The sequence below is a fragment of the Bos javanicus genome, chromosome 10 (assembly GCF_032452875.1).
Source record: "Bos javanicus breed banteng chromosome 10, ARS-OSU_banteng_1.0, whole genome shotgun sequence".
Taxonomy (NCBI): Eukaryota; Metazoa; Chordata; class Mammalia; order Artiodactyla; family Bovidae; genus Bos; species Bos javanicus.
Window position 1 is genome coordinate 12,365,826 of NC_083877.1, and position 13,343 is coordinate 12,379,168.

A 13,343-nucleotide genomic window follows, 5' to 3' on the forward strand; every position below is an offset into this window, starting at 1 on the left:
AAGAACTTGATACTTAATGAGTCAGATAGCTTCATGTTCCACAGAGGTGGCACACGCTAAATCCTTAACCTGGGCTGGATGAAACATAAACATGAGTCTCCATTAGAAGAGGAGGCTGAACTAGAACATATGAATGCCTCAGTGTAAGCTGAGGAAAAAAATATGGGACACGTGTCAGCTTTACATAGGAAGAGCAGTCATTTTCTTCTTTTTTGTTTTTTTAGCTTCTGTTGGCAGTACAGAATTTAAAACAATGAATGAAATATATTTACGTACTAAACACTTGTCTCATTTTAAGGCTCCCACAGTTTTATATTTAAATATCGTAATTACTTTCTTGACAGCTGCAAGCCTGGGAAAATTATGGCAGTATTCAGACTTCATTTTGTTGTTATTATAAATAAAGATTATCTGAATATACAAAAACCTTGTCACTTTTATTCCTAAAAATAAATAATTTCCACTGTAAAATAAAATGTTAATGAAATATTAAAAAAAGAAAAATGCTACTCATTATTTCCATTTGCTTAACAGTTTTTAGCATCTTTTTTCTAACATATTTTTCTACAACCTCTAACATAAGAGGTTGTTTATAAAGTTGTAATCACTGCTTATATATTTAGTAGTTTATTCATTTGGTACAGACTTACTTAGGACCTACTATGTGCCAAGCCTTGTGCTTGGCTGCTGAGGATACAGCATAAGGCAGATAGATCCCTGCCCTCAGACGCTGTAGCCCAATAATTAAAAAAATAAGAACAATCCAATACGAATGTGGGTTTTACTAATCAAGACTATCTCCCATAATATTTGGCATATGTCTGTTAATAGCTAATACCTGATCAAGCTGACAAGTATTTCATACAGATATATACAGATAAAGAAATATAAATATATATCCCACAAGTTGACAAGATAAATCTATTATTTCTCATGGCTGTTAAACACACAAACCCTAATATTTCATAATACTGTCAACTTCAGAAAATTGGTTCTTTTCTTGTATCTCAATTTATAGAAAATTCTACCCTTATTGCAAAAGAAATACCATAGGAAATCACATACCCTGAAGATATCTGACCTCTGCATTAACGCCATTAGGGACAGGTATCCTCCATAGGACCAGCCATGGATGCCCACACGATCTAAGTCAATGAAATCATATTGAGAGGCTAGATACTGGAGTCCTTCCACTTGATCGTCAATTTCTATTTGACCCTGTCAAAAAAGGGAGAACATTTCACTGATTCTGATAAATAAAAATCTCATTATAGAGTGTTTTGAAAGCTGGCAGATGTTCTTACTAAAAACACCTGTGTTTTTTTTTTTTTTTTTTTTTTTAGAAAAGAACTTATTATTGATTGAGATTCTGTGGCTTGGAAAAAAAATTTTTAACTCTATTTAGAGATAGGAGCCTATAGCTTCTGTTGCTAGCCTGTCCTAGAGTTTAGTTACCCCTTAGTCACAAAGTTCTTTCCTACTGCAAGCCCAAATGTCCTTTGTCATATGGGTATTTCCCATTTCCATTTGTTCTGTTGTCTGCTAAGAGGTCAGCATCTTCCTTGTAACAAGCCTTCCTATACCCAAAGATGAAAAATTAGCCCCCTTAAGTGGATGACTAATTTTACTTCTCTTTAAAACTTCATGCAATAAAGTGGAAGGAATCACTCTTGAGGTCTTGTTCTCCTCTTTGCCCATTATCTACCTCTAGGAATTGAACATATAATTTCTTTAAAGTCCTATATAGTCCTGATTCCTATCACCACCACCCTATCTGTATTACTAGGCCTGCCAGTGCACACAATCTCACTTCACTGAGCCAAAAACAAAAATAAAAACAAAAACTTACATGAGAATACAACATAAGGTCAAAGAACTGGCTGTGGGAGAAAATCCCCATGTCTTACTCAGCATGTCCAATACACTGGCAAACACAGTAACTGCCTTACTGTGCAAAAGGAACATCGGATTCTCATCATTTCCCAAAGCAGCAGAAAGGACATGGGGCATCTCTAAAAGGTAGCATTTAAAGCTTCCTGTAGAGAGAAAGAGGCTTGTCACAAGGAAGGCACTAACCAGTTGGTTTCTCTCTTCACAGAGGACAGAACAAATCTCAGTTATTCCTCTTAGTAGTGTACAGGATGCTGAAAACTAAATGTGATGCCTTCTGGCTACACTGGACATAAAAAATAGAAAGAGAGGGGGTTTCTATGTAAAAGTGGTTCTATCTCAGCTCCACAAAGCTACTTACAGGTAGACTGGAATAGCCTAGTGAGGATCGGCTGGCACCTTCCCTCCCGCCCCAAGCACATGCTCACACGTGTGCACACGCACACTCACTCACGGTCCCTGCCCCATTTCTGTCTCTGGGATTTCACACCAAACAAAGCACCAAAAACTGCAAATGTCTTTAAGAGAGAAATGCTGGTATGCTCACACACCATTTTATACTTAAAGGCGCCTTCAAATTTAAGCCCCCGGTGGCAGGACCCCCTGTTGTCTATCACCACAACCACATAGCCCAGAGAGGCCAGGGTGTTCAGTCGGAAGTACTTCACTCCTTTAAACCGATTATTCACCAACTGCACCTGAGGAAGAAAGACAGCTTCAGTGAAATGTATTCTATGGTAACATACAAAAGCAAATTAGAGAGGAAGGATGCTGCAAAAAATAGAAAGCTTACATTTTTAATATTATTTTGCCTATAAAATGAAATTATTTTCTTGTGGCAAGAACACATAAAATGGACCCTCTTAAAAATTTAAGCGTACAATACCGTATTGTTAATCATAGGACAGTTTTGCACAGCAGATCTCGAGAACTTATTCATCTTGCATAATTCAGGTTTTTTTTTTACGGTCACTGTTTAGTAACTCTCTCTTTCCCCTTGCCTGATATATTTTTGCTGCTGCTGCTGCTGCTAAGTCGCTTCAGTCGTGTCCGACTCTGTGTGACCCCATAGATGGCAGCCCACCAGGCTACCCTATCCCTGGGATTCTCCAGGCAAGAACACTGGAGTGGGTTGCCATTTCCTTCTCCAATGCATGAAAGTGAAAAGTGAAAGTGAAGTCGCTCAGCCGTATCCGACTCTTCGTGACCCCATGGACTGCAGTTTACCAGGCTCCTCCATCCATGGGATTTTCCAGGCAAGAGTACTGGAATGGGGTGTTACTGCCTTCTCCATGATATATTTTTAAATTAACTTACATCTTTTCATGTTTATGTTATTTCTTTTCTTTCTTAACTTCACATGCAAAGTTCAGAGGATTAATGAACAATTACAGACTTCAAAATTATAAGATATTAACTACTATAAGATACATGATTTAGTCTATTCCATAAAAAAAGTTACTAAAATGATTACTTCTACCCTGAGAAAGAAATGCATCCTTCAAATGATGGAACAGGACCATTTTTTTTCTCCCTACCTGTATCTTCTGGGATTGTCTCTGACCAGTAGAGGGAAAACTTCAGTACTTTAATAAAATACTGTGACCAGTCAGCTTACTTTTTCCTGTTACACAGATCAGTGCAAAAAGGTAAGATAATTCTTAAAAAACTTTAGCACCCTAGAAACTATACTTCAAAATGACTGAGAAATTAAATGCAGTTTAGTGCTTCACCAGAAGTAAACTCTCCAGTGAAAAGAAGACTTTAACTAATGGGCAAAAAGCTACAGAAGTTCAAGGTTTTGGTGGACACTAAGAGCAAAGAGGAACTAAAGAGCCTCTTGATGAGGTGAAGGAGGAGAGGGTAAGAGCTGGCTTAAGACTAAATATTTTAAAAACTAAGACAATGGCATCCAGCCCCATTGCTGCATGGCAAATAGAAGGGAAAAGGTGGAAGTAGTGACAGATTTCCTCTTCTTGGGCTCCAAAATCACTGCAGACAGTGACTGCAGCCATGAAATCAGAAGACAAATGCTTCTTGGCAGGAAAGCGATGACAAACCTAGACAGTATGTTGAAAAGCAGGGACATTATTCGGCCGACAAAGGTCCGTATAGTCAAGGCTATGGTCTTCCCAGGGGTCACATATGATTGTGAGAGCTGGACCATAAAGAAGGTAGAACGCCAAAGAACTGATGCCTTCAACTGTGGTGCTGGAGAAGACTCCTGAAAGTCCCTTGGACAGCAAGAGATCAAACCAATCTTTTGTTTTGTTTTGTTCCATTTCTTGGTGCCAGAACCTGGGACAAACCAGTCAATCTTAAGAAAGATCAACCCTGAATATTCACTGGAAGGACTGAAGCTGAAGCTCCAGTATCCTGGGCATCTGACACGAACAGACAACTCATTGGAAAAGTCCCTGATGCTGGGAAAGACTGAGGGCAGGAGGAGAAGAGGGCGTCAGAGGAAGAGATGGCTGGAAGGCATCACCGATGCAATGAACATGAACTTGGGCAAACTCCAGGAGACGGTGACGGCCAGGGAGGCCTGGCGTGCTGCAATCCATGGGGTTGCAAAGAGTCAGACACAACTGGGGGACTGAACAACAAAGACAGATGATAAACAAAAAATGGATTCTGGCAAAATTGAGAAAGCGTTCTCTGGTGTAAACCATTGGGAAAACAAAGTTAGTCAGGAATTAAAATAAGAATTGGTGCTATCTTCACTCAATCAACATCTACTGATCATTTACTGAGCTAGACTGGAGGTGGGCATGTAAAAAAATCTTCCTTTTGAACTTCTGGATGTTTAGTTACCACTGTAACAACTGCCAAACAGGTCTTTCTGTTTCTATACTTGTCCTCCATACAATCTATTCTCATAGTAACAGAACGATGTTTTAAAAATGCAAACCAGGTATGACTTTATGGCTTGGCTCCTTCTAATGGTAGGGCATTTAGATCAGAGTAAGATCTAAACTTCTTACCACTGCCTTCGAGACCCTACAATATTTGGTCCTTGGCTATTTTCTCTCACCTCATCTCATCCCATTTCTCCCCCTTAAGCACTGTATTCTAGTCTTACTATCAATTATACTGAGTTGGTTCTAACCCCAGGACCTTGACATTTATTTTCCCCTCAGTCTGGAATGCTCTTCCCTCAGATCTTTAACATGGCTCATCCCTTCTCATCCTCTGCAACCTCAGAGAGCTTCTTTGCCCTTCCAATCAGAACCCTCATTTTAGTCACTTTGTTATCTTCCTTCTCAACAATTATTCATAACACTGCCATTATATGAAGTTATATAATTTATCTTATTTTCCTCATTAATCTTCATGAGGGTGGGACATTAGTCTGACTTGTTCATTGTGGTATCCTCACTGCCTAGAATACTGCTTGGTACATAACAGGCACTCAGTAACTATTTGCTGAATGAATGAATGAAAAATAGAGAATGATGGTTTTCCTTTCTACCTTGGGAAGAGGTGTTTGGTGGGCAAAGGTGCTTGTTTTTAAAGGAAAGGAGCTGCAAAAAGAAGTAGTAAGCCTAGAAGAACACAAATACAAACATATAAGAAAATTAACTCACTTCTTTGCCTGCTGTAAATCACCGAAGACGGCCTCAGTTGCCTGATAGGAACATTTTCCCCCAGAGCCAGTGTTTTTGCCTTTGTAGCCTCAAGGCCTGCTTCTTCTTAGAAGAAGGTACTCAAACATAATGCCCTTGAGCACCAAGAATTCAAAAGTTTTCTTCAGTATCAATTCTTCAAAACCTGTACTCTGCTATTTTAACCTCTCTTATGCATTTATGTTTGCAGAAGTGTCCGACACATAGGAAGTATCATAAGTATTTGTTAAACATTTTTAAACAATACTACTGTTATCAATAAAAGTTTTAAAGCAATCAGCCTTAACAACTTCAAATAGAATTATTTGTTGCTTTCCTTGGTTTCACTTATGTCCTATGGCAGGCACTGCTACATTTAATCAGGAAGTAATTCCTTTCATGTTATGAATTGAGACACTGTTCCTTATTCAAAAAGACTTCCACTTTGACCTGAATACCCACCAAGGGAAGGAAAAAAAAAAGGCTTGGATCACTTTTAGGATTTAATCAAATTTTGCAAGGTTACTGTGTGCTAGTAGAAAGATCTGGTCTTACCTTAAGGAGTCTCTTCATAACTAATCAAAATGATTTATCAAACACAAGGATGAATGATCTCCCAATGGGTTGAAGTGCTAACCGATTCTATCACTCAAAGTCTTATGGTGAAATCTCCCTGCAGACTGAACACCAGCTTTTCCTGTGGCCTCACCAAATTTGAATGCATCCAAAGAACACTTTGAGAAACAAACACCTCTATTTCAGTGGTATTAAGTACATTCACACTGCTGTACAACCACCACCACTACTGATTTCCAGAGCCTTTTCATCATCTCAAACAGAAACTTCAACTCTTTAAACAATAATTCCCTATCCCTCCCCCAGTCCCTGACAAGCTCTATTCTACTTTCTATCTCTATGAATTTGCTTCTTCTGGGTATCTCACACAAGTGCAATAATACAATATTTATCCTTTTGTGCCTGGCTTATTTCACTTATACAATGTCCTCAAGGTTTATCCACGTAGCATAAGTCAGAATTTCCTCCTTTTTTAAGGCTGCATAATATTCCTTTATATATCACATTTTGTTTACCCATTCGTCTATCAATGGACACTGGGGTTGCTTCCACATTTTGGCTATTGTGAATGATGTTGCAATTGACACTGCATACTTGTAACTCAAACAAGTATCTGAGTCTCTGCTTTCAATTCTTTTGGGTATATAGCCTGAAATGGAATTGCTGGGTCAGATTATAATTCTATGTATAAATTTTTGAAGTACTGCTATATTGTTTTTCACAGCGGCTGCATCATTTTACATTCCCATCAGCAAAGTAGAGTTCCAATTTTTCTACACCCTTACCAACATTTATTATTTTCTTTTTTATTAAAAAAAGAGCTATTCTAAAGGGTATGAAGTGCTATCTCATTGTGGTTTTGATTTGCATTTCCCTATTGGATTAGTGACACTATCTTTTCATATGGCTTAGACTTTTTAAACTTAATTACTAATATAAGGGGGCTTCCCTGGTAGCTCAGACGGTAAAGCATCTGCCTACAATTTGGGAGACCCAGGTTCGATCCCTGAGTCAGGAAGATCCCCTGGAGAAGGAAATGGCAACCCACTCCAGTACTCTTGCCTGGAAAATCCCATGGACTGAGGAGCCTGGCTACAGTCCATGGGGTCACAAAGAGTCGGGCATGTCTGAGCAACTTCACTTCACTTCATTAATATAAGGAGTCCTTTAGTCTTAAATATCTAGATAACCAGCTAGTTTTTATAGTATGTTTTTCACATATCTCATATATCATTTCTTCATTGGGAAGAAGAAACATCCTTCTTATTTAAATAATAGAACATGTAAAGCTTTTAAGAGTGCCCTGTAATTTCTCTCTTGAATTCCTTATATTACACCTTTAAGTTCACAAAGATCTGGCTTCCAAGTTTTTAAGAGAAGTCTCATTTAACTCTTTCATAATTTATGTGTAGATAACTACAATGAAAATCATGTTTTGTTTGTAAAACACATCAAACAATGGCAAAGTGACTTAAGTTGATGTATGATCATCACTACTGAGATGTTATGGCTTATGTAGCTACCTTTTATGTTTTTGATAACTTGACACCTAGATATACTTCCAGATCTGAATAACTGGATATAACTATAAAATAGGATATTTACTGAATTCTAGAGAGTTGTAATTGGACCTCCCTGATGGTACAGTACATAAGAATCCATCTGCCAGTGCAGGAGACACAGGTTCAATCCCTGGTCTGGGAAGATCCCACACTCCACAGTGCAACTAAGTCCAAGTGGCACAACTCCTGAGCCTGTGCTCTAGAGCCCAGGAGCCACAACTGCTGAGCTGGGAAGCCCATGCTCCTAGAGCTTGTGCTTTGCAACAAGAGAAGCCATCACAGTGAGAAACCTGCACAGCTGCAACAGAGCAGCCCCTGCTGGCCAAACCTACAGAACGCCTGAGGACAGTAACAGAGACCTAGCACAATCCAAAATGCATTAATTTTAAAAGAGAGAGAGTTATATTAGGAAAAAACATATATATAATTCTAACTTCTTTAGGGGCTCAGTGTGAGATATGTAAACAAGATTAAACTTAAAAAAAAATTACCAGTTAACCAACTAACCTACCCAAAACACTTTACTCTGATAGTAAAATTTCCTTAATACTCACATGCTACTATTTAACGCAGGAAAAAAAAAGAAAATCAATGTGCAAACTTCTGGCAGTGCTGAAGAATAGTATGTGCTGTACTAAGTTGCTTCAGTCATGACTCTGCGACCCTGTGGACTGTAGCCCACCAGGTTCCTCTGTCCACGGGGTTCTCCAGGCAAGAATACTGGAGTGGGTTGCCATGTCCTCTTCCAGGGGATCTTCCCAACCCAGGGATCAAAACTGCATGTCTTGGGTTTCCTGCATTGGCAGGCAGATTCTTTACCACTAACGCCACTTCGGAAGCCCCGGGTTTAAATTTTACTGTCTCTATTTAAAAGCTGTGTGACACATGTGGACTAGTGCCATTTAGCAACTGCCTTGCTGCTGCTGTTGCCGCTAAGTCCCTACAGTCGTGTCCGACTCTGTGTGACCCCATGGACAGCAGCCCACCAGGCTCCTCTGTCCCAGGGATTCTCCAGGCAAGAATACTGGAGTGGGTTGCCGTTTCCTTCTCCAATGCATGCATGTATGCCAAGTTGCTTCAGTCGTGTCCGACTCTGTGCGACCCTATGGACAGCAGCCCACCAGGCTCCTCTGTCCACGGGATTCTCTAGGCAAGAATACTGGAATGGGTTGCCATTTCCTTCTCCAGCAGCTGCCTTAACTAGCTGATAAAAGTATTATAGCTTGCTTGAGAGATCTGGCCTTAGAATGAAGAGGGGGAATTCATTAGGATACCAAAGGTTTCAAAAATATCTGTTAAGACTCTTTATTAACCAAGACATTTAATTATTTAGTATCATTTTCCAAACAAGTGGAAACTATAACTACCTAGAATACAACATATTTACTAACTGACATGACTATTACATTCCCCATGACAGTTACAGTCCTCACTGTGAATTAAGAAATTGACATTGAGGAAATTCCCTGGCAGTCCAGTGGTTAAGACTCTGCACTTTCACTGCCAAGGGCCCTGGTTCAATCCCTGGTTGGGGAACTAAGATCCCACAAGCAAAGCAGCATGGCCAAAAAAAAGAAAGTGACACTGATTTTCAAATTCGCTACCTAACAAAACCCAGCTTCCTAAACTCCTAAACTGGGTAATGAGAGCATAAGCCAGAGTCAGTAACAGCAGAGGCTCAGCAATGCTCAAATCTTAAACAACTGACCAGACATTTAAATAACAAATTATCTAAAAAAAAAATGAAAACACATACACATATGTACAGAAATATGCCTACCTGAGGACCACCATATATAAACAGCACAGTGGGGTATTTCTTTCCAGGTTGTAGATCATGAGGTTTGTACAGCATCCCATACAATGTAAATCCAGTAGTGCTTTCAAAAGAAAAAATTTCTGGAGGGGTATAGTCAGGAAGAGGACCTGGGAGGAGGTAATACATTCTGTAAAGTTCTTATGCGAGCTTGACAATCTGAGAGCAAGGAAAAAATACCATAAACCCACTACCCTAATAACTAACTATCCCTCCTTTAGATGACAAGCAAGAAATTAAGCACAAATAGTTATATTTAAAAAAGGAAATCTAATGAACACATCAAATTATCCATTTCAGAAGCAGACACAAAGTATTATCAATAATCATTGGAGCCCAGGAGGTATTTACATGCAGAACACAAATACTTTGCACTCAGCTTGTATAACTTATTGATGGTTAAGCCATATACCTGATGAGAAACTGAAAGCACAAATTAACTTAACTTGCTCACAGCAGGTGCTCAAAAAACATTTCTTTATGATCATTAGAGAATAAGCCTAATCAGAACCCAGAAAAAAAACTCATGATCAGTGTTTGGTTTTACAAAGCTACACAGACCTCCCCCAAGTCTGTGTATACCGGATGATGTTCCAGTTGAAGCAGAGATTGGCATATTACAAATTCTAATTGTGGACATCAGAATATACCTATACCTTGTGGTTTTGCACTAATTTCTTAACCCCTTAGGAGATATTTATGAGTGAAAATACCTAACAGAAAAAAGGATTTGGGTATAAAATGAATTAAAAGATATAACATATTAGTCCATTATTTATATTTAAGAAATCAAGCATTTTAAATTCAGGTAATCACAGTGCTCTTCACTCCTATACAAAATGAGGATTTATCTTTTATTAAGGTGGCCATTGCAAGTGCTGGTAGAAGTTAAAGAAAGCTACCAGGTGGGTATTCCTTAAAGCTGCAGCTTCCCTGCTCAAGAGTTCAGTCCATATGACGTTCGAGTTCCGTTGTTTACCTGGGAACTCATCCAAACATGTGAATAAATCACTTCCTAGCTGTTATCTTGATTATGTTAATCTTATTTTCAAAAAGGCCGTCCAGTCTTGCTCCTGCCTGGAGCAGGAGGTAACCAGCCTTATTTGATAACTGATAGACTAGGCGGGATGGGATCAGCCAGCAGCCGAAGGACAGGCAGTGGTGAGGGACGGGAAGGCTCTGTCAGGAAACGTGGACCTACGACACGGGTTTAGAGCACTAATGTACTAATCTCGCTTAAGATCGGGTTCAGGAGAATGAGTACCTGCTGAATCCAAGAGCGTGGCCCAGAATTCTTTTGTCTTGCAGGTTGGGTCGTCGTCAGGACTTGACAGCTTGTAAAGGGACACACAGTGTGGGCTCTTCTGGTTACTATACTTACTTATAAAGAAGTCACAATGCTAGAGAAAGGAAAAACAATTATTTTTTCCCCCCAGGGAAAACTAAAAAAAGGTTATCTGTTGCTATATCTGCATTGATGCTATAGCAGGAGTATGGTAACACTCTGACCATTTATGTGAATATACAATGCTAAAGTTAAGGCTAAGGTTTTTATAGGCTGTTTCAGTTTTCACGTTACTAAAAAGGAGTATTATATGAGCAGAGGTTTTTTTATATGACAGGAAACCCTTTGCAAACAGGGACTTAATACCCGGCTGATGCAGCAAGAGTGCGAATAACCACGGTCAGTCAGCCTCGTCACCTCTCCAGGATTTACATAACTGACCACATACAGGTGATGTTCTAAAGGAGAGTCTTTGGTGCCTTCAAAATATACCAGCTTTCTGACTTCATCAACCTGGATCTGTCAAAATAACAACATAAAAATCAGTGCTAGTATGACCTTGGCAAGACCAGTCAATTTCACTCAGAATAATTTGAGTCACACACTGACTTTAATTTGTCACTGATGTTAATAAGCTTGAGTGGTTTTGTTCATGTCTTAATAGATCCTGTTCAGAAAGTTAAAAGGACACCCGAGCTGCATGCTGCTGATAATTTCCTATGATAAAATGTGTGCTTTTCTTAAAATACAAAAATTATTTCATTAAAACGACTACGCTTTACAAAGAAAAAATATCTGTATCACAGCTCAGGTCAACCAATCATGCACACCTAAAAGAGTCTAATTTTAGCATCCTGTCTATTTCTCAGTGCAGCAGTAGCTCCTATTTCTCAGTTAGTGCAGCAGTATGTTAGGCAGTGTTTTTTTTTTTCTTTTTTTTGGTCTTTTGTAAAAATTTGCAAAAATGTTTTATCTATTGGGTTGGGGAGTAACTCTACTCAATCACTCCATCAGTTTCAATACTGGCATAGTTTACAAATAAGTATGAAGGATCTTTTAAGTCTTCATTCAGAACACAAAAAAACTGCCAGTACACTCACAGATGAATTCATTTAATATTCCTCCCAAATTACAGTGAGATTCTAAATAAATGGCTTTTATTGTTCCTTTTCAAAATCTTCCAGCAGCCTACTCAAATAACGTTTAATAAAATCCAAACTTTTATATAGAAAACAAAGGTGTATTTCTAAAAGCAAATATTTTTAGATGCCACATTTTCTTCAAGAAGCTTCTTAATCATTGCAAACATATTTTAGCATGCATGGATACAGAAATAAACACAGTTGACATTAAGTAAGGCCTATATGACACAGACAGAAAGGATACAAAGGATAAGAGATGGCAGAACAAACTTTCATGAAGCTTCACAGGTTATGTGTTAATCTGTGTAAAAGGTCAGAACTGGTTCTGCTCTTGATTTAGCAGTTAGAAGTCAGGCCTTTCAAAACTAAATAAATAGTTAATTCCTTATTCCTTTTTTCTTTGTTTCCTGTAACAACTTTACATCAGAATCACCTGAGGGGTTTGTAAAACAGATTGCTGAATCCTACCCCCAGACAACTTTCTCCATTCAAGAGGTCTAGGGTAGGCCTAGTAGTTCTAAAGTTTCCAGGTGGTATTGATACTTTGTGGTCTAGAGACCACACTTTGAGAACCCTAAGTGGCTAACAGACTTAAAAGCCTCAAAGATTTACTCAATTACTGGCATTAAAAATCTTTGGGTGAACAGGTCACCTGCAAAAGTAGAAAATGGAAAGATAACTTAAAAAAAAAATAAAGCAAGAATAGAGGGAAAATAGAAGAGTAAGAAAGAGAGATAAATATATCACATAAATAGGCATGATAGAAAAGAACTGATGCACGTTATAGCAAGTAACAGAAAGACATTTAGTTACCCAAATAAGGTTCAGCTCTGTATAATTTTGGGGTTTCCCTCAGTATTATCCAACCATTACACAGCATGAAGTTTATATCAGTGTAAATTTTTATTATCAGAACTTAAGAATTCCACTAACATCTGACAGTAACATTTAAAGGTCCCTAAACAGAAAAAAATATATTGAGTATATAACCAGAGGCCAATTGACACTACCAGTGGAAATGAGACTTTAAAGGTCACCTATTACATTCTAAAGTCATTACCAACAAAAACAAACCTGGGGCCTGTATCTTCATTCTTTCTCCTTAATCACCTAAGGAAGTGTGAGTGACTTCTATAGTGGCCAGTATACATAATTCTTCAATAAATTTCTGAATCAATTTGAGGAAATCATAGGCCTTCACTAAATCCTGGTAGCACACCTCAACTTAACTTTATGTATCACACATATAAAGGATGGAGTTCTGGACATCTCATGAAACTGACCATCTAACTGAAAGTTGAAACAAACACAAGGTACTATGAAAGGCAAAAGAAAAAAATTAGAATTCATTGAATTACTACAGCAAGCCATATGCCAACAGGAAAACAGAGGGTGGACTTCCTCCCTTTCCTTATCAATCTATGCTCTGTATAAATGTCCATTATAATTTGCAAGTGGTATATGAAA

The 13,343-nt window shown here is 38.5% G+C and overlaps 1 protein-coding gene across 5 annotated transcripts in view; it reads right to left on the bottom strand.

The window, feature by feature from the left end:
• DPP8 (dipeptidyl peptidase 8) overlaps positions 1–13,343 on the bottom strand; it is a 54,346-nt gene that overhangs the window by 7,901 nt on the left and 33,102 nt on the right. For 4 of the 5 annotated variants that reach the window (XM_061430111.1, XM_061430112.1, XM_061430113.1 and 1 more), the window contains exons 14-18: positions 11,101–11,253; positions 10,714–10,849; positions 9,414–9,559; positions 2,442–2,588; positions 1,066–1,218 (exon numbers count right to left, since the gene is read on the bottom strand). In XM_061430111.1, the coding sequence (XP_061286095.1) occupies positions 1,066–1,218; positions 2,442–2,588; positions 9,414–9,559; positions 10,714–10,849; positions 11,101–11,253 (735 nt within the window). Of the gene's footprint in view, positions 1–1,065; positions 1,219–1,902; positions 2,037–2,441; positions 2,589–9,413; positions 9,560–10,713; positions 10,850–11,100; positions 11,254–13,343 lie in introns of those variants that run through there. The other variant, XM_061430114.1, reaches the window with a different exon arrangement.